This window comes from Cynoglossus semilaevis, chromosome 17 (assembly GCF_000523025.1).
Source record: "Cynoglossus semilaevis isolate Cse_v1.0 chromosome 17, Cse_v1.0, whole genome shotgun sequence".
Lineage (NCBI taxonomy): Eukaryota > Metazoa > Chordata > Actinopteri > Pleuronectiformes > Cynoglossidae > Cynoglossus > Cynoglossus semilaevis.
This window is the reverse complement of record NC_024323.1, coordinates 1,340,384-1,366,880: the sequence shown is the minus strand read 5'-3', so window position 1 is coordinate 1,366,880 and position 26,497 is coordinate 1,340,384. Positions and strand designations below refer to the sequence as shown.

Below are 26,497 nucleotides of genomic sequence, written 5' to 3'. Positions count from 1 at the left end.
ATATATATATACATATATATGTATATATGTATATATATACATATATGTATATATATGTATATATATATATATATATATGTAATGCTGCATGACATAGTCAATATAAATACATTGATTAATACAGTTATACTACAAAGCTGCAAATGAATAGCTGGAGATTCTAGGAAACGAAAGCTAAAGGAATAGCCAAAAAGATAAACCGCGTCACAGTTCTGGCTAAAATGTATAGCGAATTAGCAAAACAAGCTAACTATAAGTTGGTAATAAACCAAAATAAACAGTCACAGAATTGGAGTTGGTAATAAACCAAAATAAACAGTCTTTCAGAATTGATGTGCACTCGTCCAACAATAAAAAACTTCATTAACAACACTTTTTTTTAAATATATTTTATAATAAGAAAGCCCAGCATCTTGTTGAGTTCATGGCTAATGAGTAATAATTTGTGTTGTGTTGACAGGTGTGTACCTTGTTTGAGGCCATCTCACTGACTGATCGGTGGGTCTGAATGGTCTCCAGCTGGTCCAGACACCAGTCCAGCTCCTCCAGAGTCTCCCTAGCCATCTGCTGATACGTCTCCTCTAACAAAGACACAGAAATACCACACGGAGTTAGTAACACACTGCTTTGATGTACTGCTAATTATCTAATTTATATAAAAAAAATGATAAAAACTGAAACAGAACATTGGCATAAAAGTGATACAACGTGATATAATTTCAACTTAAACAATAAAACATTGTTTCATTTGTATTTTTGTACCAAAACAAAAAGTTCCTATTTCCTTCCTATTTATAAAAACGACTTCCTAAAATGATATAATTAATATAACATGACAAAAACAATATTATCTTATTTCGAATTATCTTAAAATACCAACAACAAAAAAGAAGAAACTTAAAGGTATAAAAACCAGAAAAGAAAAAAAAAACCCCAGTGCTAGCATTTCGAATTAGCCAGACACATACCAGAGAGTGTAGCTTGGGGAACAGTGGGTTGGCTTGTCACTGGTGACCTCCTGCGGACAAACACCTCATTACATTAGATGGAGAACAGCCGGCTTCTGCTGCCCCCTGCTGGGGGTCTCAACAAACATTAACATAAAAAGAAATATGAGACAACAAAACGGTTGGCACATAGAGGGCAGTGCAGCTATTTCCACAAAACGCAGATCAAGTCTCTGGGTGTAGAATATGTCTATGTTAATTATAAATTAATTATTAATTATAATGAATTCCAAATGAGCCTGTATTATTTTTTAAAATATTAAATGAATATTTCTGTATTCAGAGAGCCATTGTGCATGGTATGTGCCTCAATATATATATCTATATATATGTTTATATAGATATATACGTATATATGTATATATAGATATAAGTGTATATACGTATATATCTATATAAACATATATATCTATATATACATATATACGTATATATAGATATATATGTTTATATATGTATATATAGATATAAGTGTATATACAAATACACACATATATATATAAATACACATATATTCAGGTAAGTTTTCTTACTTGGAGTTGTCACAGTGACTCGACCACACGATCAGGACTTGACCTTTGGTGACCTTAATGAAGCGAAGTCCATTGACCTGGTGAAACACGTGTGACACAGATCATCACTGACCTCCATCTGACCTCCGTCAACTCGTCCTCAAACACTGACCTAATAATGACCCACGGTCTGAGGTACCTGGTTCGGTGCCACGGTACTCACCTGGTCCGGCGCAGCTGTGGGCCGAGCACAGACATGGACGAGGAGGACCGAGGGAACAGGCAGCCTGGCCTTCAGTGTCAGAGGTTCTCCTACAGGAACGTCCCAGGGTCCATCGACACGGGGGTCCTGAAACGACACGACGTCACAGCATTGGGTTAAAGCTCGCGGCTCGAACCAGGTGTGGTTCAAACTATGGCCCGGGGGGCCGGATGTGGCCGATTTGGCTCGCCCGAAATATTACATAAAATATTAATTTATATTATCATCAAATGTCTGCCTTTACCCTGTATATATATTTATATATGTATATATAGATATATATCTGTATATATGTATATATAGATATACATATGTATATGTATATATATATCTATATATATAATACTATTAAAAAGGAGAGTATTTTAAGGGCTATTGATCATCGTCTTGGTGTCATCCGGGGACAGACTCAGGGTCATGGAGCTGAGGTATACGATGCTCTCTGTAGATTTGGCTGCAGGCAACACTGCAGATCACACATTGCTCGTTAGACATACTGTATTTTAGAGAATGATATTTTTGGTTATTCCAGCCGACAAAAAGTCCCCTCTCTCCCTCTCCGACGTCAAAGAAAAGCAAAGACATTAGTAAAAAAAAAAAACCCACACACAGACACAGATACAGACAGACACAGACGGCGACAAAACAAAGCAGGCACTTGTGAGGAGGGTGAATGGGGGGGGGCGTGGGGGATGTGGTGTTTGACAGCATGATACTGACTTGTTAGTGGGTGTTGTAACATTGGCGAGGATGGTGAAGTTGCTTCTTACAGTTCGTAGGCTGGCCAACACCTGAGGGATGGATGGACAGCGTAGGAAGGGAGGGAGAAAGTGGACAGGTCAGAGGGAGGACAGGAAATGTTGACTTTTCACAAACTTTTGGCCACTTTTTTTTTTTTTGTTCTCATAGTATTTGCAGCAATAAAGACGTGCCAGGAGTGTTGATCAAGTCTTACCTGAGCAAAAGGGGTAACGATCATGTCTTCGGCGTGCCTGAGGAGAATATTGAAAGGAACAGTGGATATTACTGGCTGTAATGGTTGAACGATAACAAGCCTCCAGTCACTAGGGGGCAGCAACTCATACAGTGGTTTGTACAGATGAAAATATACATGTTATCAGGCACTGGGTCGGAGGGGAGGGGGGGAAAACATTTCTGTCCTCAAGGGGGGGACATGACAGAAAATAATTGAGAACAACCGCTGTAAGCGTCATTAGCGTTAGCGGAACATTCCGGGCCTGGGTCCTTACTTTAGCAACAGAGCTCGGCTAATAAATAGTGGAACTACAGGGGGGCGCTATTTAACTGTGCTCAGAAGTGCACGATGTACAAAGACACAGCGCTACGCACGTTTAAATCAGTCCTTGTAAAGGGGTCGAGAAAAACCCACGACTCGCGCAATTGATAGCTTCAAAATAATGCGTCTCTCCGACTCCGATGCTAACAGAATAAAGTCTGAATGAGGTTTTATTTTGAAATTTTAGCAATTCTTCAAACGTCGGTGCACTGCTCCCGGTCAGTGGTACAGGCCAGGATCGTTCAAGCAGTTCTTAATAACAATTAATAGGGAACCACTGGCGAACAGGTCAAAAGGTTAGCATCACGTTAGCTCGTCTAAAGGCTCTTTATGGTCACCATGCTAAATTACCCGTATGTATCAAACAATTTGCCCACAAGAGGGCCCACACAGACGCGACAGCTCTATTTGAACTTTGCTTTTGCATCGTCAAATTCGGAACAGAGGGCCCACACAGACGCGACAGCTCTTTGAACTTTGCGTTTGCATCGTTCATTTTGACCACGTCAATTTCAGAAAACACTACGATTTCTGATTGGATCCTAACATTAAATGGCGGTTCCAGTCACGTGAGGATCTCTCACAATGCAGGTGTACTTACCCCTCACTGTTGACGGAGGAGTTGCGTGACATTGTTTTGGGCGAGGTGTCATAGTCGGAGTCAGAGCGGTACAGGAAGGACTCCCTGCGCTGACTCTGGGGGAAAGAAGGGTGGAGCACCAACCCAGGACTCGCCTGCGAATCCATGGGACTGCGGCCTGGTGAGGGACCATTCTCAGAATCGAAGCTGCGGGGCAAAACGAGACAGGAAGGTTATCGGGTTTAAAGTATGGTACATTTATTAATGGGTCCAAGTGTGTTAAAAAAAATGACTAAAATTTTGAAATTATTACTAAAAATAATGGACATTACCAAAACTGAGCAAAAAGATATAGCTTAAAGATAGCTTAAAGATAGCTGAAAACGATTCTAATCTGGACACATATGACAATTTGACATTATAAAAGTCATCACATCGAGGAGTCTTGAGATCATATATATATCTACCAAACCTTATGACAGGCCATTAACAATATTTACAGGAGTCACAGGCCACAATAAACCTGCTCAAGTGCCGTTATTGGCCAGTGAGCTTCATTTTGGAACGACTTCCGCTACAGCTTTGGACACAGGCCACAATAAACCTGCTCAAGTGTCGTTATTGGCCTGTGAGCTTCATTTTGGAACGACTTCCCGCTACAGCTTTGGAACACAAAAAAACAAAACAAAAACAAAAACAAATAAATGCAAAGCAAGCTCAAAGACAGAATGTGATTCCCAGGCACGACGGAATAGCAATAGCGCAGTGTGAAACTGCTGCATCTATTTTTAACGCGGCTCAGTTGACCCCCCCTCCGCCAAAACAGTCGACGTCAACACCATCGCGGAAGCCTTTCAAATTTGACTTCTGATACCGAGCGTGACGTGGGGATATATTTAGAATATGCCCAGTTAACTTGTCAATTATTGTACCTGTGTCAGGTTCAAGCAAATAATGCTTGAACCATTTTTTTTTTTTTTTTTTGCAGTGATGAAAATCAGAAATGACCACTAGGGGGAACCCTAATACCCATACTAATCTTTGTTGTTGTGTTTTTCACATGTTTTTATTTATATATATAGTCCTGTATGAAGGTTAAGAGTTAATGTGTGATAATAAATGTCCTGAATTCCGCATCACATTTTAAGTGCGACTGCAGTGTAGGCATGGAACCATTCACTATGTGAGTCATATTTAAAACACAAACACCTTCATATTAGAAGCTGCTGGACAAAAAAAAAAAAAAAAAAAAAAAGGTAGCTTTGGGGGACACACAAAAAAAAAATGTATGCGTGCCAAATTTGGTCCTGCGCCAGATGTTGGACATACTTTTTTTTTTTTTTACAATACATTTATAACCCCGTGTTTTGGATGCAGTAGAAATGTACCTGCTGAAACAGTTAGACAAGCGACTGTGCTCCTGAATACTACGGTTCAGTTTCAGACGTCGGAACAGGACAGAGCCTCCGCATCCGCGGGTCTGATCGACCGGCGACAGGGGTAAGGTGAGAGGAGGAACGGGAGACGGACCCTCGGGACTCTCACACAACCTCAGCTGTCGTGTCAGCGTCCTCTGATTCATCGCTGCCCACTCCGGTCTTGCAGGAGCCGCTGACCACTTCAGGAAAACTCCTCCGGCTTCTCCACTATCTGTCACACAACTCCCGCCGACCCGGCCGCCTACCTTGTCTACTTTTCAGCACGTCAGCTCACGTCTGGGGCCGACCAGAGCTGCCCAGCAGCACCGTGTGCAAGTTGTTTACACTCTAGGGCAGGATCCAATAACAGGGCCTTGGCCGATGCCCACCGTCCCCGTCCCTCCCACCCTCTCCGTTTAAACTTTCCCCACCGTGCGTCTCCGTATGCCAGATTAGTTGACCTGAATCAATATACAGAGACACATCCAACACCGAGATCTCAGCGCTCTATTTCTGACGCTCTAGGATCCAAATCGCATTCTTCTTCACAGCCTTAATTTGATTCCTGGAACTCCTAGCAGGTCTCCTAAAATCCTCTGCCTGGGCAGTTTTGTTCAAGATTTATTTGTTCTCCAACTGACAGCTTCTCAGAGAGCCCTCTAGGCCTGGGCCACTTGCAAATGGGGCGAGCGCTCAGCTGCTGCTGCTGCTGCTGCGGTTGCTGAGCCTGCAGGATTTGAAAAAGTAATCGAGAAACAAATAAAGGTTAGCCAAATCTGATAAAAGAGAAAAAAAGCTAAACAGAAGAAGAAACATGTGAATGTCAACTAATTGAGAGGGGGAAAACTGACCGATTGAGCTTAAGGTTTGGCCAGAAAAGGGTAAGAATTTGTCAAATTCGCTAGAAAAGGGGTGACAAACATATGGCCCGTGGGCCAAAAACTGCCCGCTGGGGGGGGTTCAAGCTGGCCCACTTGATGAATTTTGAAAGTGTAGAAAATGCACAAACACTTAATGTTTGTGATGTTTCGTCAAATTATATTTCATTAAATATCAATATTTTATGAGAAACGTGTACTTTTTTGCATCAAAACAAAGGAGAAAAACACATACTTATTGTTATTTATAGGTAATTATGTTATGATTGTACTGGTCCGGCCCACCTAACATCTAATTAGGCTGTATGTGGGCCCGGAACCAAAATGAGTTTGACACCCCTGCGCTAGAAATTAGCTACAAGATAGAGCAGTAAATGAAGGTTAGCTTAAAACGGAAACCGAAATTTGCTAAAGGTTAATTCATTTTTATACGAATCAAACTATATGAAGTGGGAGGCGGTCCCTCGGGACTCTCACACAACCTCAGCTGTCGTGTCAGCGTCCTCTGATTCATCGCTGCCCACTCCGGTCTTGCAGGAGCCGCTGACCACTTCAGGAAAACTCCTCCGGCTTCTCCACTATCTGTCACACAACTCCCGCCGACCCGGCCGCCTACCTTGTCTACTTTTCAGCACGTCAGCTCACGTCTGGGGCCGACCAGAGCTGCCCAGCAGCACCGTGTGCAAGTTGTTTACACTCTAGGGCAGGATCCAATAACAGGGCCTTGGCCGATGCCCACCGTCCCCGTCCCTCCCACCCTCTCCGTTTAAACTTTCCCCACCGTGCGTCTCCGTATGCCAGATTAGTTGACCTGAATCAATATACAGAGACACATCCAACACCGAGATCTCAGCGCTCTATTTCTGACGCTCTAGGATCCAAATCGCATTCTTCTTCACAGCCTTAATTTGATTCCTGGAACTCCTAGCAGGTCTCCTAAAATCCTCTGCCTGGGCAGTTTTGTTCAAGATTTATTTGTTCTCCAACTGACAGCTTCTCAGAGAGCCCTCTAGGCCTGGGCCACTTGCAAATGGGGCGAGCGCTCAGCTGCTGCTGCTGCTGCTGCGGTTGCTGAGCCTGCAGGATTTGAAAAAGTAATCGAGAAACAAATAAAGGTTAGCCAAATCTGATAAAAGAGAAAAAAAGCTAAACAGAAGAAGAAACATGGGAATGTCAGCTAATTGAGAGGGGAAAAACGGACCGATTGAGCTTAAGGTTTGGCCAGAAACGGGTAAGAATTTGTCAAATTCGCTAGAAAAGGGGTGACAAACATATGGCCCGTGGGCCAAAAACTGCCCGCTGGGGGGGGTTCAAGCTGGCCCACTTGATGAATTTTGAAAGTGTAGAAAATGCACAAACACTTAATGTTTGTGATGTTTCGTCAAATTATATTTCATTAAATATCAATATTTTATGAGAAACGTATATTTCATTAAATATGAATATTTTATGATAAACTTGTACTTTTTTGCATCAAAACAAAGGAGAAAAACACATATAGTTGTTATTTATAGGTAATTATGTTATGATTGTACTGGTCCAGCCCACCTAACATCTAAGTAGGCTGTATGTGGGCCCGGAACCAAAATGAGTTTGACACCCCTGCGCTAGAAATTAGCTACAAGATAGAGCAGTAAATGAAGGTTAGCTTAAAACGGAAACCGAAATTTGCTAAAGGTTAATTCATTTTTATATGAATCAAACTATATGAAGTGTAACCCAAGGTGACCTACAAACAAGTTTACACAGTAGTAGCTAAAACGGCACAAACAACTGATCAAGTAAATAAAAAGAATAACAATTTACCATGAAGACATGAAGCTACACGGTAACTAAATGTAACAACTGCTCAAAATGGGCAAAATTAAAACACTAACATAGATCAAATTACGCTGAAAAACATAAGCAGACAAAGGATCAACACCTACACTGAAAGGAATTTTTAAAAAAAAATCCTAAAAGTTATTCCCAAAAAACGACAGACAAAGATAACAAAAGTTAGCACATACTTAGCATAAAATATGCAAAAGATGCTAAATTAGCCAAGAAGTTAGCTAAAAAAAAAAAAAAAATCTAAAAAAATGCTTTCAGTCAAAGCATAGCGACAAAACAACCAACATAGTGTGTTGATCAAAAATTACAGCGGGTCTCCGCCCGCAAAGGTCAATGCAAGATTTATTTGTTTTGCAGCACTGAAAACATCTCAGAAAGTTCTCCTGACTGAGGCGTCCTCTTTCGGTGACTCCCCCAGCTGCTGCAGCTGCTGCAGTGGCCGGGGGGGCGGAGGGGGTTGAAGCTGTCCTGCACTGACCTCTGTTAATCTTCCTCATCAAGCCCTGACTTGAACTCTTCTCGTCCTCTTCGCTGAAAACGTTTGTAACTTGTTCCTCCTGTCCACAGTTCCTCTGCGGTCACTGGAGAGGAGATCCCTCAGAGGAAGGCGACACACGCGAAAGAGAACAGAGAGAGACGCCTCCAAACGGGAAGAGCAACGGCAATTGGCACGCGGGTCGACCGATGTCCCTGTGTAAATATTTACATGTTCGCTAAAGTACGCGCGCAACATTTACTCCCATAACATGGGGTATTTTGACATCCACAGCCTTGATCGCAGGCCAAGGTTCCCTTGACCTTTTGGGAAAAACCGCACGAGACTGGGCTGCATTCGACACAATTAGCTTAAGAAAATACCCTTAGCGCGATCGGTGTTTCTGGTGTCTGTGGGTAACAATCGATCAAAAACCGGGTCGCGGGGTCAGCAGTCGCCACCCAAATCACATTGCACCGTACCTAAAGCTTCCTGCAGGGGGTGAGTCCACTAGAAGGAACCAACCACCCTAACCGGGATTCGATCTGGCCCAGGAAGTGAACCCTGGGGTTCCACACCAATGACAGAGACGTTGCCTCTGAGCCAAAGCGCGACATTAGCTCCATAAAAAATTAATTAATTAACAGCAGGCCCGTTTAAAGTGGCTTCCAATGGAATGCTTGAATGATAACAAGCCTCCAGCCACCAGGGGGCAGCAACTCACACAGTGGTTTGTACAGATACCGAAAAAATATCCGAAAATGTTACGAGGTTCTCAATAGTATTTCAATTTGCAGGGGGGTGTGGTTCGAACCACTGCTTTAAAAGTACCAGTGGTTTTGATCCAGTACCATTGGTCCAGCCCCAAAAGTGCGAACAAAGTGAGTGTTAGATAATGGCCCTGTAGCTCTGAAAATCCTCTCAGCTCTGAAATATTTAGTGCTCTGCCTAAATGTTGTCAGGTGGTGCCTGAGTCATGGCTCCACCAGACCCTGACATCCACAGAAAGAAATGCTCACGCCAGTTCAGTGCTGCCTCCAGCCCGGTTTTAATTCATTAAATATATATGGCGTATATATAGTATAAGGGCTAGTACCAGTATTTCATATATATACATATATACATATATATACATATATACACATATATATACACACACATATATATATACATATATACATATATAAACATATATACACATATATACATATATACATTATACATTTTATATAAATATAATTTTACATTTTAAAAGAACAGACTGCAAGAGATTTCACTCGGTGTGAAAGCTCTTTTTTTTAATTTTTGAATGTTATTTTTTTTTCTTTATTTTATCCTTTCTGTTTTATTTATACAACGTCAAATGTCTTCCGTTAATGATGAGGAAATAAAAAATATTTTTTACTGCCACGGGTTCTCAATTATTTTCTCATCATGCGCCCCCTAGGGGCCAGAACTTTTTTCACGCCCCGCCCCCTGAATTGAAATACTATATATATATATATATACTGTATATATAATATATATTGAGAAGATAACATGTATTTTCTTATCTCTACAAACCACCGTATGAGTTGCTGCCCCCTAGTGACTAAGCCTTTCCCTGCCCTCCTGGCACCTCACCGTACTGCCCGGGCCGGGGTGACCCGCCCCACCGTTTGAGAACTATTGGTTTGGATGAAAGATCCAAATTTGACGTTGTTAAAAAGTGTTAAAATACCAGGGAGAGGGCTGAACCTTTCGCTTTAATTTCTGCATATGCTGTTATATGAGATAAGTTAATGGACGTCGAGATAATCCATATCCTAAAGTGTTGATTCATGACCTAATTAAAGCGTTCACTTTTTCATTTTGGCCGTAAACTAGGACCTGTTGTCAGCGCTTTAGAATACAGATGAGACATTTCTGTTTGTTATCTTCCATTTGTCACTTAATACACGGCTGTCTTGACAAGAAAAGACATTCACAGTCTGAGTAGTTGCTTTGCAGTTGACCAGACGCCAGCGCTTGTGTGTGTTTTTCTCAGCAGGAGCAACCAGGAAAAAAAAAAAAAAAAAAGCAGGGAAACGGAAAGAAAGAGCTGAGTGGATTGTGTTTTGCAAAAAAAAAAAAAAAAAAAAAAAAATCACAGATATGATCGGATGCCCTGTCAACCTGTTTCTCTACCTTTCCTCCTCCTCCTCCTCCTCCTCCTCCTCCTGTTGCAGGAGAGTGAGTTTGTTTACACCACACTGGGAGCAGGTGATGAAGCCAATTTTCTCAGAGGCTCTTGTTTGGTGGCTTCACATAAAAATAATAAAAAAAAAAAAAAATTGAAGTCCCACAATGGGTAATATACACAGTGTGAGTCTTTGCAACCCACACTGTATGTGGCTCCTCCGGGGGTCAAACCCAGGACCTTCTGCCTGTAAGGCAAACATGATAACCTCTGGACAATTATTGAGACAATTCCTCTGTTCCCTCCTAAATATTTAGCTGCACTGAATCGGAATCTGAAGCCCTCAGAGCGACTCCCTCCTTCCCTCCTTTTCCTCCCACCTCCTCTCACTCTCTCTGTCTCTCTGAGTTAATATTTAACCAAACCAAAAAGTCCACCTCCCTCCATCGCTGTGACTCACACACACACACACAGATGAGCACCAAGGTCCCGCCTTTTGTTCGACTCTTTTGTTTGTTTTTACCCAAATACTACAGAAATGTCAAACTGGCGACACAGACATACAGGTTTGTCAGGTTCGTTTTTTTTTTTTTACGGTAACAATGACCTAATATAGGACCTAATATATGTCCAGAGTACATTGACTATAATTATACATGTTAGTAGGAGACCAGGGGATGACTGTAGTACTACAAGAAAATTCAGAGTTTCAACCAGAGGTGTCGAACTCAGCCTGATTGGACGGGACCAAGTGGGCGGGACCAGTACAATCAAAATAATTGTACAAAACTGCAAATAATAGCAAGTATATTAGAAAATATTCTTATTTAATGAAATATAATTTGACAAAAAAATCAATGTTTGTGTATTTTTTTCACCATCAAAATTCATCAAGCGGGCCTGATTGAACCCTCTAGCGGGCCGGCTTTGGTCCGCGAGCCGTATGTTTGACACCCTGGTTTAAACAGAGCTCAAAGTCCATGTTTCACCCCCTTGTTGCCCTGCAAGAAATTACAGGTATATTACAAAATATTTATATTTAATGAAAGACAATTTGACAAAAGATCCCGAACACTAAGTGTTTGTGTGTTTTTTCAATTTCAAAATTCATCAAGCGGGCCAGACTGAAACCCTCTAGCGGGCCGGCTTTGGCCCGCGAGCCGTATGTTTGACACCTTGGTTTAAACAGAGCTGCTGTATTTGTTTGACACCCTGGTTTAAACAGAGCTGCTGTATACAACTCCGGGGGCCACATATTTATATTTAATGAAAGACAATTTGATAAAAGATCACAAACACAAAGTGTTTGTGTGTTTTATCAATATCAAAATTCATCAAGCGGGCCAGATTGAACCCTCTAGCGGGCCAGTTTTGGGCCGCAGGCCATATGTTTAACACCCTGATTGGACGTCAAGTGGGCCGGACCGGTACAATCAAAACATAATTACATATAAAAAACAAAAAGTCCATGTTTCACCCCCTGGTTGTATATTACAAACTATTTATATTTAATGAAATATAATTTGACGAAACATCACAAACACAAAATTTCACAAAGCGGGCCAGATTTAACCCCCTAGTGGGCCGGTTTTGGCCCGCGGCCCGTATGTTTGACACCCTGGTGTTTAAACACGTTACTGTATACAACTCCGGTCCCTGTAGTACATATGCCAGGCCTGTAGGTGGTGCTCTTTACCCCCCAACCTGACATACTAACACCAGAGGAATGGTGTTAAAAGTCAATTCTCACTATAATAAGTCAACTTTTTGAATATTTCTAACAGATTAAAAAGCCCCGGCTCGTTCGGTTCAGCCCTCTGGTCAGGATGCCTTCCCCAAAGGAGACGAATAATCCGGTGGAAATGGACGGGAATTGAAGTGCTGGGGTTCCCTGCTGAGACTGCTACCCCTGGGAATTCTCATCACACAAGAGAGAAAACCAAGAGAAGACAGTAAATTAAAGTGACTGTTAATTTTTTTTTTTTTTTTGGGCTGTCGATTCGTATTCATGCGTGGACGACTGAGGCAGTTCCTCGGGGGTTCATTTTTCTTGATTGTGCCTGTGATTTGATTTGAGTTCATCATAATGGAGTTTTCGTTTACATCACTGGGCTTCGCGTTACTTAGGATGTGTGAAAAATGACACCGACGATTAAGGAACTACACGCAAAACAAGGGTGTAATCTATTTGTTTTGCTCTGTTGCTGTGAATACTGATTCCTCTCCTCTCCTTCCTGCGGGCTCCTTCGAAGACTTTGAAGTTAATGCAGTGATTAGTTTCATTTAAAGCTTTATGAGGGTTCCTATCTCTGAGAGTGTCGAGAATAGCATTAAAACCTCTCCGCAGACGCAGTTTTAGTTACTGATTACTTATTAAACGTGCCACACCACAGTTTTTTTTTTGTTTTTGTTGTTTTTTTTTAACCCATAGCTGCCGTGCTTTCAAGTCCTTTCCTCCCTGGTCGGACATCAATAAGATTGAATGTCATTTAATGGAAAGGAAACTGCACAGTTTACAACCATTTGGAAGCATTTTTAAAGAGGAAAATATTGTGCTACTTATGCAAATGAATGAATTAGTCACAAAAAAAAAAAAAAATAACCCAAGCACAGTTGGACTGTTCAACAGACCTGTTCACGGTCAGCTAGTTTCTGCTCCTTTAATTTTGAACTGTAACCAGCCACTCCGTCAACCTCTTCAGCATCCGACAAACGCATGAAGAATTGATTCTTAGCAGAGAAAGGCGTAGCGCGACGTTGGGTAAACCAGCAGGACTCGGAGCAAGACCCAGATCTGGAAGGGCTCCAGAGGTTGAGAACCATGTTTTTAAAGTGTTCTAAAGTAAAACACTAAAGTAAAATACGCCAAATCAGGTTTCCCTCCTCTCTTTTGGTGAACTTCCTAACTCACGTGTCAAACTCAAGGCCCGGGGGGCCAAATGCGGCCCGCCATGCTTTTTTGTGTGGTCCGCGGGAGCTAAAAAAAAAAAAAAAAAAGCACTTAGAAAAGACCATGCAGCAGAGTTTCTTAACCTGAGAAATTAGATTTAAAAAAAAATTTTAATTACGCAGCAATGAACAATATTTGTAGCTTGAACAAATAATACTCAGTTGCAGAAACATGCGGTAGACTTTGAATGAAGTAAATTAGTAAAAATTAAGTACTTTTTTTTCCACTGTGTCTCACTGCGGCCCTGCACCAAATGACCTATGGACCGGTACTGGTCCGCGGACCGGGGGTTGGGGACCCCCCCTGATCTATACAGTCTTCCAATTACAACCACCGGCCCTTCAAGGGGAACTGTATTGCTGATGTCGCCCCCTGGTGGAAATGAGTGTGACACTCCTGTTTAACTGGTACATTTTCCCCAACGTCACAACCACCTCCGTTCCGACCAATGAAGGCCTGGGGAGAGCTGTCCGTCACAGCACCCTCTGCACTTCCTCAGCGACAGCACTCTCTCTCGTATACTGTACTGAACACTGCTGTGCACTGCCCACGCACACTGCCAGTGCACTACAGGCTACAAGTACACAATACAGGCAGGTCAGTATGCAATCATCTACTACGCCTTTTCGGGCGCATACGCAACCGCTAATGGTGATGCAAGTAAACTAGATATAATGACATCGTTATCATATCTGTAAAATGCTCCCGCCGATCCGTTCCCATACCGTACCTAGATCAGGGGTGTCAAACATAAGGCCTGCGGCCCAAAACTGGACCGCTGGGGGGGGTCAAATCTGGCCCGCTTGATATATTTTTAAAGTGAAAAATTGCACTTTATGTTTATGATGTTTTGTCAAATATTTCATTAAATAGGAATATTTTCTAATATACCTGTAGTTGTTTGCATGAAAAAAAGGGTAAAAAACATGGACTTATTGTTGTTTATAGCTAATTATGTTATGATCGTACTGGTCCGGCCCACTTGACATCTGATCATATCTGAACCAAAATGAGTTTGACACCCCTGGTCTAGATGTGGGTTACTGGTACACTAGAATGGGAAGGAAGACACCATGACAGAGACAGACTGCTACTAAGGACACCAGGTGATTTTTTTTTTTTTTCACCTCTAAGGTACCGCTAAGGTAGCATTTAGCTACGTAGTTCCGAGGAAGACAGTGGGAGTTAAGATGAAAGATGGGTTCGTATTAAGGGTGGGGTTGCATCAGGGTTCAGCCCGCAGCCCCTTTTTGTTGCTATGTTGATGGACGGGTGGACAGATGAGGTCAGACAGGATGCTCCGTGGACGAGTAGTTGGCAGACGACATTTTTGAGAATAAGGAGCAGGGCAAACGAACAACATGATTGAGGCAAATGGAACAAAAAAAAAAAATCAACTGTTAGAGAGATAGTAAAGGTGAACAGTTGTAGTACCTGAAGTAAACAATCCATAACAAAAGACAGCGTAGAGAACAGGTGAGACGGATCGAGACGAGTGTCGGGGGGGTGATTTGTGTCAAAGGGACTGCAGGAAAAATTGAAAGTCAGAAAGTCATAGAGGAGAAGTACAGTCTCAAAGGAACTGCAGTTTCCGCCGTGAGTGATCAGTGTGGACAGGAGTAGAAATGAACCGAATGAAAGAAACAGCTGAGGCAGTTTGGAGGTAGACTTAGGTTCCCAAAGTGGGGGGCATGGGATGAAAGAATGACATGTAATGTAACGCAGCATATTGTCCAATGCTTTAAATGTTTAACAAGAGACTGGTAAAAAAAAACAGTAATACCTTGAGATACGAGCGTCCCGACATGCGAGCATTCCGAGATACGTGCAAGCCTTCGAACAAATTTCTGCTTCGAGATACGAGTAAAGATTTGAGATACGAGGACGCTTACAGACGCCGACGCTAGGTGGCCGAGCACTCGGAGCCTCATTCGTTCACTTCACGTGAAATTGTCGATAAATATGAGCGTGGTGCCCGCTGAGGAAAGAATACGAATCGAAAAAAGTAAAGTAAAAAAAAAAAAAGATAGGTAAGCTAATTTAAGTTAATTCGAAGTTTATATAAGTTACGTAGTGTTATTATTAGTGTTCCATTGTTATTAGCACTAATAAGGGAATTTTCTTTTCCTGTTATTTCTTATGGGAAAAAATGATTCGGGATACGAGCACCTCGAGTTACGAGCTCGGTCCTGGAACGGATTGTGTTTGTATCTCGAGGTTTTACTGTATTGTAAATTCTTGCTCTCGTTTTTTTTTTTTTTTTTTTTGTGGCCTCCCGACCGCCCATCCCTACACACACTTCTGCCGAGTGACCAAAGTTAGCAATGCTAGCAAAGTTAGCAATGCTAGCATTGCTAGCGACTGACCAAAGTCAGCAATGCTAGCGTAAAATGGACAAGTCAAAGACGTGTTAGCTTGAAAGTTTCAAGCTCCAAAAAGACGTCCAGTCGCCTCCAACTAAACTCTTTGGCTAACATGGAATGAGAATCTTCCCAGACACAGCATTTAGTTCGCTTTTGTTTAGTAATTAGGCACTCTCTAATAAGGTTTTACTTCTAATGCGACTTATTATACATACCCAACGTATCATTTGGCTTATTGCACCCTCTCTTTCAGTACAACGGACGTTAATAATGTAAGACAATTACCGTAGCACAACCTCAGTAGCAATCTCAACTCAGCCAATCAACGCAGAGACGGACGCAGCGATCGCTACATCAGAGAAAGGGAAAAAAAAACAACACTGCGGACTCTTAACTCGTTCCCTTTTTACTTTGAAAAAAAGTTAATGATTAGCCTGCCTGTGTTGATCGCCCTCTCTCTAAATATAAAACAGAGAGACACACACAGTCCAAACCCTCAGCTCTACTGGAGAATGACAGTAATTTTCTGCCCCCGCTTCCTCCTTTGCCAAGCAACCGCAGATGCTTATTCCCACGTGCACAATTCAAACCAAACATCCCCTAAATACCCCCTCAACTCACACCCATGAGCGGTGCCTCACCCGAGCATTTAGCACCTGGCTGATTGCTACCAGCGTGGGGGTGGTGGCATGTAGGAGAGATGAAAGGGGAGAAGACTTGCACATTTGAATAGAGTGCTGCTTCGGTGTACTGACCATATCGTCACAGCTGTGCACTTTGGAGCGGTCGCATCACCGAATGCCGGGAAATCACAGCTGTGCACTTTGGAGCGGTCGCGTCACCGAATGCCGGGAAATTTTTTATTTTTTTTAATTTTTTACAAGGCACTCTCGGGCGACGTGGTCGTAAGTGACACATCTCGGATGTCAAGTCCGGAGAAGACCTGTCATCTCGGCTCGCCTATTCCGGTCGTTCGTCGAGCGATCCAAATAAAGACAACAGACAGGGGAAGCGAAGGGAGCGATGGAAGCGTGATGGAGCTTGTTCCCATTTTAACAGCGACTCTGACAAGGCCGTACCCAGGGGACGATGAGGCTTTTGCTTTTTTGCTACATGGGCAGAGACGTGGCGTCTGGCCACTGATGCGGCACAAAGCCAGAATTAGAACAAAACCATTAGGGAGGAGAAAAAAAAAAAAACACACAAACAAACCTAAAAACAAATGAGCAAACACCAACATAAGGCCTGCGGGCCAAAAACGGCTCGCTAGGGTGTTCAGTCCGGCCCACTTGATGAATTTTGAAAATAAAAAATATGCAAATTTCATGTTCAGGATATTTTTTGAATTAAATATGAATAAATAAAAAAATTTCAAACATGAAAACAAAGCGGGAAAACATGATCGTACTGGTCCGGCCCACTTGACATCTAACTGGGTTGTATGTGACCCGTGAACCAAAATGAGTTGAAATGACACCCCTGGTTTAAACAAAAGCCAAAGATGATTTAGCGACGTCTTTCTATACGACATGCTAATAACATTGCGTTGCTTGAAATCACGATGTTCACATTTTACGACTTCCTGCGGACCGGCGCTAAATGCTTATTAAACCTGTCGGGATAAACGAGTTAGGAAGCATCGGCATCATATTAACACATTTCTCATCATCCTGCATCCAAGTGATTTTTGGCAACGAAAGCGCGCAAGGAGCTCGCTGTGAGTCTTTTCACGCATGTATTGTACGTCGATTGCGAAAGATATTTTCTCTGAAGGAAGAGGACACACTGTTCTGTGCATAAAAATTAAAAAGAAATCCTTTCCTCATCCTTCATTTTTAATCCAAAAATCACTGCATACAAAGGAATTAAGAAAAATATCCTCCGATGTTTCTTCTTGTTAAAAATAAAAAAAAATCAGTAAAATCAGAAAAAAATCAGTAAAATCAGTTGGCATAAACCATGGGTGTCAAACATACGGCCCGCGGGGCCCAAAATCGACCCGCTAGGGAGTTCAGTCCGGTCCGCTTGATGTACTTTGAAAGAAAAATAAAGTGCAACCACTTCAAAGGGGGAAAAACACTTATATTTATTTATAGGTAATGATATATTATTATAGTTATGACTGTACTGGTCCGGCCCACTAGACATCTAATAGGGCTGTATGTGGCCCGTGTGCTAAAACGAGTGTTGACACCTCGGGGAAGAACTGACTAGAGAGGAGGTCTAGTTTATTTATTGTGTACGGTATATGCCAATATGTATGCTATATATTGGAACATACAGTATATGTTATATTTTGAAAGTTTTTTTTTCTTTCATACTTACAATACATTACTATTTAACTGCCTAGGACCTAGGACAGTGGGACAAATTTGATGTACGATGTGTATCAGGTGTTTATGGAAGAGATGTCCGATAATATCGGGTTGGCCGATATTATCGGACATCTCCTGATATCACCGATATCGTACGATTCGATATCGGTGTTTCCTCCAATTTCATTATTTCTTTGGTTTTGACAAATATGCCGGAATCGCTTGTTGCGTCCTGTGACGTTTACCTCAGTTTTGGGGGCAAACGATCGCATATATTGGTATCAGTTGACATGAGAATCGGAATTTTTATGTTTGGACGATAGTTGCACATCGGACATCAGCAAAAACGTAATACTGGACGTTGCTAGTTTGTGGTGTTTGTGACATTGAGAGTATTGTACATTAGGGATTTAATATTCCAACATTCTCGGTAAATGCAGTTGGAACGTTTATGTTTCATATTAACACTGACCCTGACCTCTTACTTAAACTAAAGGACCGTCCACAGCTGTGATGTGGTCAGGTCGCAGAGCCAGAGATTACCGCAGATTATCTTCCCCGCAGGACGCAGACCAAGGGAGCCAACAAAGTGGTCCGGCCAGATTAAAGTGCAGAGTAAATGGAGGGAGAGCCTGCTGGCTCTGGCTTCAATGGCACACCGACAAAACACAAAACACAATCACACACACATAGACGCCAAGCAAATACCACAGAAAATAGATTTACAACATTATGCAAATATCTGTCTGTTAATGCATTTTATAAAATTTCCGGGCCTCATCTGATTTCTTGCTACTTTAGATCCCATTAGTAATATAGACTACCATATTTTCCGGACTATAAGTCGCACTTTTTTTTTTCTTCCTTTGGCTGGGTTTGCGTCTTCTATATTAAAATATATGATTTCCCTTTTTTGACACAGCCGCTAGAGGGCACTCTAGGCTTGTGTACCAGTATCTGCTACTCCTGTACCACTGAAAATGTACATGTTCGTTATTTTCACGCTGACAACCGCTAGAGGGCACTGGTCCGACTTATACTCCGGAGCTACTTACATATGTTTTTTTTCTTTTTTATTATGCATTTTTTGGCTGTTGCGGAAAATAAAAACAACTTTTAAAATGACTAATAATAATCCTCGGTTTACGACGTGCTCAACCTACGCCGTTTCACCGTTACACCTCACCCCAACGTATACATTTCTTAAGAAAGTCTTGTTCCCTTATTCCAATGAGGAAGCAACAGTTTCCCAGTCAACAGCTTCCATTTTCCTACATAATTTGCGATATGTTATACGCAATTGCATGAAAATTGGAGTTGCGTCGCTGCTAGGAACCAAACCCCTGTATAATATTTAAAAATTTAGAATGTAAAGACTTAAAATGTAGTCAAGAAATTCCTGTATCTAAGTCAATCCCTTTCAGCTTAACCAAGAAATTCCTGTATCTAAGTCAATCCTTGATAATATGTGTGCATTAGCAGTGACACCGCCCTCTGTTTGTATTTCTACAGCTCTTACAAGTTTTGACACCGCCCTCTGTTTGTATTTCTACCGCTCTAACAGCGAGTTTTACAGCTATGCTAAACAGCAGGTCAAGCGTCTCCTCTAGTTGTGTTTCCGCTGCGGCTTAATGGATTTTAGACCGCTGACTCAGACGTTTCTAGCGAAAACTGCATCTAAATAACCAGTGGACAAATTACCAATCCCCCAAAAACCCAAAAGGATTACTTGAAATGTGTCTGGTTTACAAGACCAGACACAGACAATAATTGTCTGCAGGGACATTATTCGTACATAATAAGTGAAGATTGCGGCACGTTTACAAATCCACGCGTCTCTCAGTGTCCTGTCGTTGTAATGCAGAAAGGTCCAAGAATCCAAGGGAAACTAAAACAGCCAAAGCCACAAAGTCACAGTTCTCTATGTAATTCTCTACTGGAACCGTTTCCCGTGTTTTGTTAAACATTCAACAGATTGACGAGTTCAGATGAGTAGTTCAGGCGCAGAACAGTTACTGTATATGCAGAAAATCAACAAATTGGAATAATAAAAAAAAAAAAACATTTCTTGGTCAACGTCTGACTACAATCATGCTCCTGCCAAGCCTGTGCTGCAACCCAGCCATCAGTCTGGTAAAACACATGCTTGTTGACCGAGGACAGGTGGCCGACTTGTCCAGACAAGAATAATTCACTGGTAAAATAAAATACAGCAACATGGTTGGTATACAGTCCGTATTTTTTAACATTTACTATAGAGCAGTATTTTTTTTTTTTTTTGCATTCCCGCCTTTAGCTTTTCTGTGATGAAATTCAACCTAAAGAGCGATTTAACATCGGTTGAAAAAAGAGGGGTTAAAAAAGGTTACACTAGTGACCCCCTGTGGCGGATGTGCACAGCTGTGCACATAAAACGGTAACGATATCCACGTCACCCAGACACTCCATGGGGGCGACAAATGAATCGCCCTTCTGCTATTCAGCAGATTCGATAAGCTGATTGGATACATTTTGTTGCTATGCGGGTATCTTTTGTTAGCTGCGCCGCTGCACTGACTGGACACTTTTTCTAGCCCCCAGAAGTTCCAAAGAGGTTAGGAGTGAGACGAACCCAAAGCATTTTCCCCCCCAAAAATATGATGCTATATATTTTATATACGTATTACTCTACATGTAATGGGCAATTGCAAATACTTTTTAGAGAGATAAAACCAAAGCATATTTATTATATTTTTTTAAAATTAAGATATTAGTAATATAACTAATATATCATATAAGTCAGTGGTTCTCAAACTCTAGAGCGTCCTCTAGTGGTACGCGGGGAAAATTCACATTTTCACACTTACATTTTGAATTAAATAAATCTGAAATCCCAATTTCAGAGAAAAAAAGAAACCAAAGAAAAGTTTGGATAAGACCCTGTGTTACCAGAAGCTTCTTGGTCACGCTACAGTAGTGGTATCAAACTGAATTTCACAGTGGGCCAAATTCAAAACCTGGGAAGAAGTCGCGGGCCAAACTCAATATTCATTGAAACATTGACTGAAATTGTGCTCGTTTTCCCTTCTCTCTGTTGAATTTTTTTCTCTAGCTCTAGCTAAGTTCCTTTTCAGGCCAACACCAAAACAACCAATCAAAAATGCATGCGATATGATAGCGCATACCCTGCTAATACTAAAGATTCCGCCGGTATATAGCGGCTTTATACTGGTGGGCCAACTCTAGTACAAATTTAATATGATCTTGTGGGCCAAAATTAATTACGTCCTGGGCCAGATTTGGCCCGCGGGCCCGAGTTTGACGCCTGTGTGCGAGTGTGCGCTTTACAGTTATGACTACACAGAATCAGGCGCAGACACAAATGTTTCCATTTGCCTTGCTAAGTACAACTGACTTTTGGGAGCTTGCCAGCTCCAGCAGACGTGGAAGTGTCTCCTTCTCGTTTTACCTCGCGCCACCCTTCATTTCCTGTCAAATGTAAATTCCCTTTTCTATCCTCTGAGGCTCTTTAGTGAAAAAGGACTCTTTTTTTTTAAAACATTTAATAATCTCTCAACAGGAAATCTGTTTAACTCGTCGTCCTTTCATTTTTCCAAACATCACGGGGGTATGAGACGGCTCTTTAATAAGGGTTGTTCCCCTCGCAGAGATTGAGAGAAGTTGCGGGAGGTTCCTCTCTGCTTCTCTACCTTTCTGCTTACGCCTTGTCTGAGCCTAACAGATGGATCAACTGACACAGAAAGGCATCTTGGGAGATGACAGATGGAGCGACGTATCCACTCTGCACCTTCGCGTTCCCTGTCACTCACATCCCAGATAAATTGGGACTGATGGACGATTTTGCAGCAGGGTGAATACTCACTGAAAGGTGAGGAGCAACGGAACGGCGTTGATATGCTTTTCTCGTGATTTGCTATCGTTTCTCTGAGAGGAGAGGGATGGCGTTTTTCTGGAGGGTGTTTGCAAAAACAAAATTTTAATTGCACACTCTTAGAAAGCGAAGCAACATCTTATAAGAAAAACAAACAGTGCACCTGCTGCGGCAGCGGTGCCGGCAAGGAGGGGCTCGTGGGTACAAACATGAGGTATCACTGGCATCTGTGCTATCCCACCAAATACATACCCGCATCTACACACACACACACACAAATGCTGTGTGGTATTTTTAGCGCATCATCCTATCTCTGAGATGGAGAGAGTTACGCCCTCTCTGCTGGCTGGGGCTGGAAAAAAAGAAACCAAAGAAAAGTTTGGATAAGACCCTGTGTTACCAGAAGCTTCTTGGTCACGCTACAGTAGCGGTATCAAACTGAATTTCACAGTGGGCCAAATTCAAAACCTGGGAAGAAGTCGCGGGCCAAACTCAATATTCATTGAAACATGAACATGAAATTGTGCTCGTTTTCCCTTCTCTCTGTTGAATTTTTTTCTCTAGCTCTAGCTAAGTTCCTTTTCAGGCCAACACCAAAACAACCAATCAAAAATGCATGCGATATGATAGCGCATACCCTGCTAATACTAAAGATTCCGCCGGTATATAGCGGCTTTATACTGGTGGGCCAACTCTAGTACAAATTTAATATGATCTTGTGGGCCAAAATTAATTACGTCCTGGGCCAGATTTGGCCCGCGGGCCCGAGTTTGACGCCTGTGTGCGAGTGTGCGCTTTACAGTTATGACTACACAGAATCAGGCGCAGACACAAATGTTTCCATTTGCCTTGCTAAGTACAACTGACTTTTGGGAGCTTGCCAGCTCCAGCAGACGTGGAAGTGTCTCCTTCTCGTTTTACCTCGCGCCACCCTTCATTTCCTGTCAAATGTAAATTCCCTTTTCTATCCTCTGAGGCTCTTTAGTGAAAAAGGACTCTTTTTTTTTAAAACATTTAATAATCTCTCAACAGGAAATCTGTTTAACTCGTCGTCCTTTCATTTTTCCAAACATCACGGGGGTATGAGACGGCTCTTTAATAAGGGTTGTTCCCCTCGCAGAGATTGAGAGAAGTTGCGGGAGGTTCCTCTCTGCTTCTCTACCTTTCTGCTTACGCCTTGTCTGAGCCTAACAGATGGATCAACTGACACAGAAAGGCATCTTGGGAGATGACAGATGGAGCGACGTATCCACTCTGCACCTTCGCGTTCCCTGTCACTCACATCCCAGATAAATTGGGACTGATGGACGATTTTGCAGCAGGGTGAATACTCACTGAAAGGTGAGGAGCAACGGAACGGCGTTGATATGCTTTTCTCGTGATTTGCTATCGTTTCTCTGAGAGGAGGGACGGCGTTTTTCTGGAGGGTGTTTGCAAAAACAAAATTTTAATTGCACACTCTTAGAAAGCGAAGCAACATCTTATAAGAAAAACAAACAGTGCACCTGCTGCGGCAGCGGTGCCGGCAAGGAGGGGCTCGTGGGTACAAACATGAGGTATCACTGGCATCTGTGCTATCCCACCAAATACATACCCGCATCTACACACACACACACACAAATGCTGTGTGGTATTTTTAGCGCATCATCCTATCTCTGAGATGGAGAGAGTTACGCCCTCTCTGCTGGCTGGGGCTGCTGGGCCTCTTTTATTTTAAACCAGACTCTGAAAAGAGAGGAGTGAGTCATCCAGAACTACCTTTGTGTCGCTGTGGTTCTGTTCTTACTCACCATTTCAACATATCTTCCTCTTTCTTTTCGCACCATCTGTCTTTCCCCACAGCCTGATAGCAAATGTACGAATCAGACTCAAATCAAATCTATCTATCTATCTATCTATCTATCTATCTATCTATCTATCTATCTATCTATCTATCAATCTATCTACTCATCTAGCTATCGATCGATCAATCTATCTGTGAGTCCGTCCATCCGTCTATCCATCTATCGATCGATTGTTCAATCTATCTGTCCATTGTCCATTAGTTTATCTATCATCCATCCATCTATCTATCTATCCATCCAACTATCTATCTATCTATCTATCCATCCATCCATCTATCCATCTATCCATCCATCCATCCATCCATCTATCCATCTCTATCTCTCTCTCTCTCTACCTATCTCTCTCTCTCTCTCTCTCTCTCTCTCTCTCTCTCTCTCTCTCTTTCTTTCTCTCTCCCTCTCCCTCCCATCTATCTATCTATCCATCTATCTATCTCTCTCTCTCTCTCTCTCTATCTCTCTATCTATCTCTCTCTCTATCTATCCATCCATTCACATTTGTCTTTTTGTCTTTCAAAATCCTATTCCAGAAGTGAAGCTCAGCAGCATCTAGTTAATTATGCACGTTTGCCTTCACAAACACTGCCTGCTTCGTAGTGCCGCCGAAGATGGCTAATTACTGCCTTAATGAAAGAAAGGAACAGGGTAGGACACAACTGAGTGAATTGTCAAATGACAAATCATGCTTCATTTAACTCCGCCATTCATCACAGACTCATCAGTATCATCAGCATAAAAACAATTTTTAATAAAAAAAAGAAACATATTCTATGTACATAGAGGAGACAAACTGTAATGTATATTTAGCAGAAAGTATAACTCCACACACACTGCAGTACTGTGTAATACCATAGGTTATAATCCTGGAGAGGGCTCCAGGGTCTTTGCCCTGCAGCAGGACAGCAAGCACGACATGTTTGTGCAACGAGCCAATCACGCCGTCATATTAGTTCTCTCTTCTCCTGCTGTCTTGTTAGCCACCGTTCTCCTATTTTACGCAAAACACTAAAGAAGATCCGTTATTGGAATTTAACCTCTGTCTTCAATGTTTTACTTTGCATAAGTCATATCACACCGGAAGCAAGCTATAATTTGCAAAAAAAATATTAATTTATTTTCATATGCTGCCTAGCAATAGTGCTGATAACTCTCGGACCAGCGCTGGCAATAAAATATTTTCCGTCTTAAATATCCAGGGCGATGTTCTACTCATCTTTAATGCTAGTGACATTCATGTGTCAACCTGTCTTCACTAAAGTGTATGAATAATGTCCGTCCTCTATAATTACATTTAAATGACATGGACGAGTTTTGCCTCCAGTGGAGTGAGTTACCGAGGTACTGGCACATCCGACCATCAGATCCATTCACACTCTCCCTATTACTACTGAAGATGAGTGTCTTCAAGAGGGGTTTTCAAAAGCAACAACAACGACAAAAAGGACAGATCAGTCAATTAACTATAGGACGGTGGTTCAATTCCCAAAGTTTCTGTAGAGGAATCGGACTTTTATTCACTCAGAATCGAAGGCCTAGCGCTAATGCTTGTCTTAACAAAAGTCTTATTTTCCCTCTGATCAAGGACCTCCGTGTTCAACCGTGTTAGGTTCTCCAGAGATTCTCAGCTCTTTGTTAACAGCAGAACAAGTACATTTTACATGCCCTCTACGTCCTTCCTGGGCGTCGCTCAAGCTGAGAAGGAGGATTAGTCAAATCTTGCCAAGGACCAATGAGGACAGCCAAAAAAAAAAAAAAAAAAAAGAGTCAGATGATTCCTGGGGTTTGTACTTTTTTTACATCAGAAACATCAGTTTGGTTGTTTTCCGCATCTCCTCTACATGAATTTAAATTTAAAAAGTTCTAGTTTTCACTGGGCTCCGGTGTTGACCGTGCTCTTTGGATGTGGACGCCTATGATCAGCAGACACAGACGTAAGTGCCGTTCTGTCTCAGAGGTCTACAGATGACAATGGGACGTCTTCTGCGCGAAGTGCACGTATATTAGATTTTGTTATTTATTCATATTGAATGAAATAGAATTTGTATTTTTCTTATTTTCAAAATTGACCAAGCGGGCCGAACTGAATATGCTAGCGGGCCGGTTTTAGCCCGCAGGCCGTATGTTTGACACTCCTGGTTAAAATGCTCCAAATGCAGTCGTGTCCTATTGCAGCCGTGCATATAGGGCCTAAATCCCGTATCAGAGGAGTGTATTCCAAGTACACAACAAAACACGAATCCTGTTGAGCAGACCAACGGTCAAAGCCGAAAGTCCGTCTTGCAAAAGTGGCATTTTTGGCAAATGACAGGCAGCGGAGGATTAAAGTCCGACGTGATGGGGAGTGACAGGGCAGAATAACAACAGCGGTAGTGGGGAGAAAGGTGTCGAGAAAGAGAAAGAGATGTGATGGAGAGGGGCAGAACTGGAGACAGTAGCCAGGAGGGATAAAGCCAAGACTCCTAGTGGGGTGACAGCAGGCTGTTGAATTTCCAGAGATCGGGGTTAGGAGGGCAGAGTCAGCTGGCCTGTGTCCTTGACATGTTGGGGTGGTGTTCATATGAAGGGGTAGACTGAATGTTTCATCACAAAAAAAATGTACTCTGTCAGAAGAGAAGTTTAGATGTTCATCTTTACTGACAGAGAAATGAACATCTCACCAGGCGTGACCATAACTTTTTCAAGCAGAGAAAGGAAATGTGCAGGAGACTCTCCACAAGCAGAAGACAACCAAACT

General features: G+C 42.1%; 1 protein-coding gene across 3 annotated transcripts in view; it reads right to left on the bottom strand.

Annotated features, from left to right (window-relative positions):
- pde4a (phosphodiesterase 4A, cAMP-specific) overlaps positions 1-26,497 on the bottom strand; it is a 62,476-nt gene that overhangs the window by 13,804 nt on the left and 22,175 nt on the right. Inside the window, exons 1-6 of one of the 3 annotated variants that reach the window (XM_008329220.2) lie at positions 8,266-8,679; positions 3,680-3,865; positions 2,737-2,773; positions 2,502-2,572; positions 969-1,018; positions 469-581 (exon numbers count right to left, since the gene is read on the bottom strand). In XM_008329220.2, the coding sequence (XP_008327442.1) occupies positions 469-581; positions 969-1,018; positions 2,502-2,572; positions 2,737-2,773; positions 3,680-3,825 (417 nt within the window). In that variant the 5' untranslated portion in view covers positions 3,826-3,865; positions 8,266-8,679. Of the gene's footprint in view, positions 1-468; positions 582-968; positions 1,019-2,501; positions 2,573-2,736; positions 2,774-3,679; positions 3,866-5,046; positions 6,098-8,265; positions 8,680-26,497 lie in introns of those variants that run through there. The other 2 variants (XM_008329221.3, XM_008329218.3) reach the window with 2 other exon arrangements.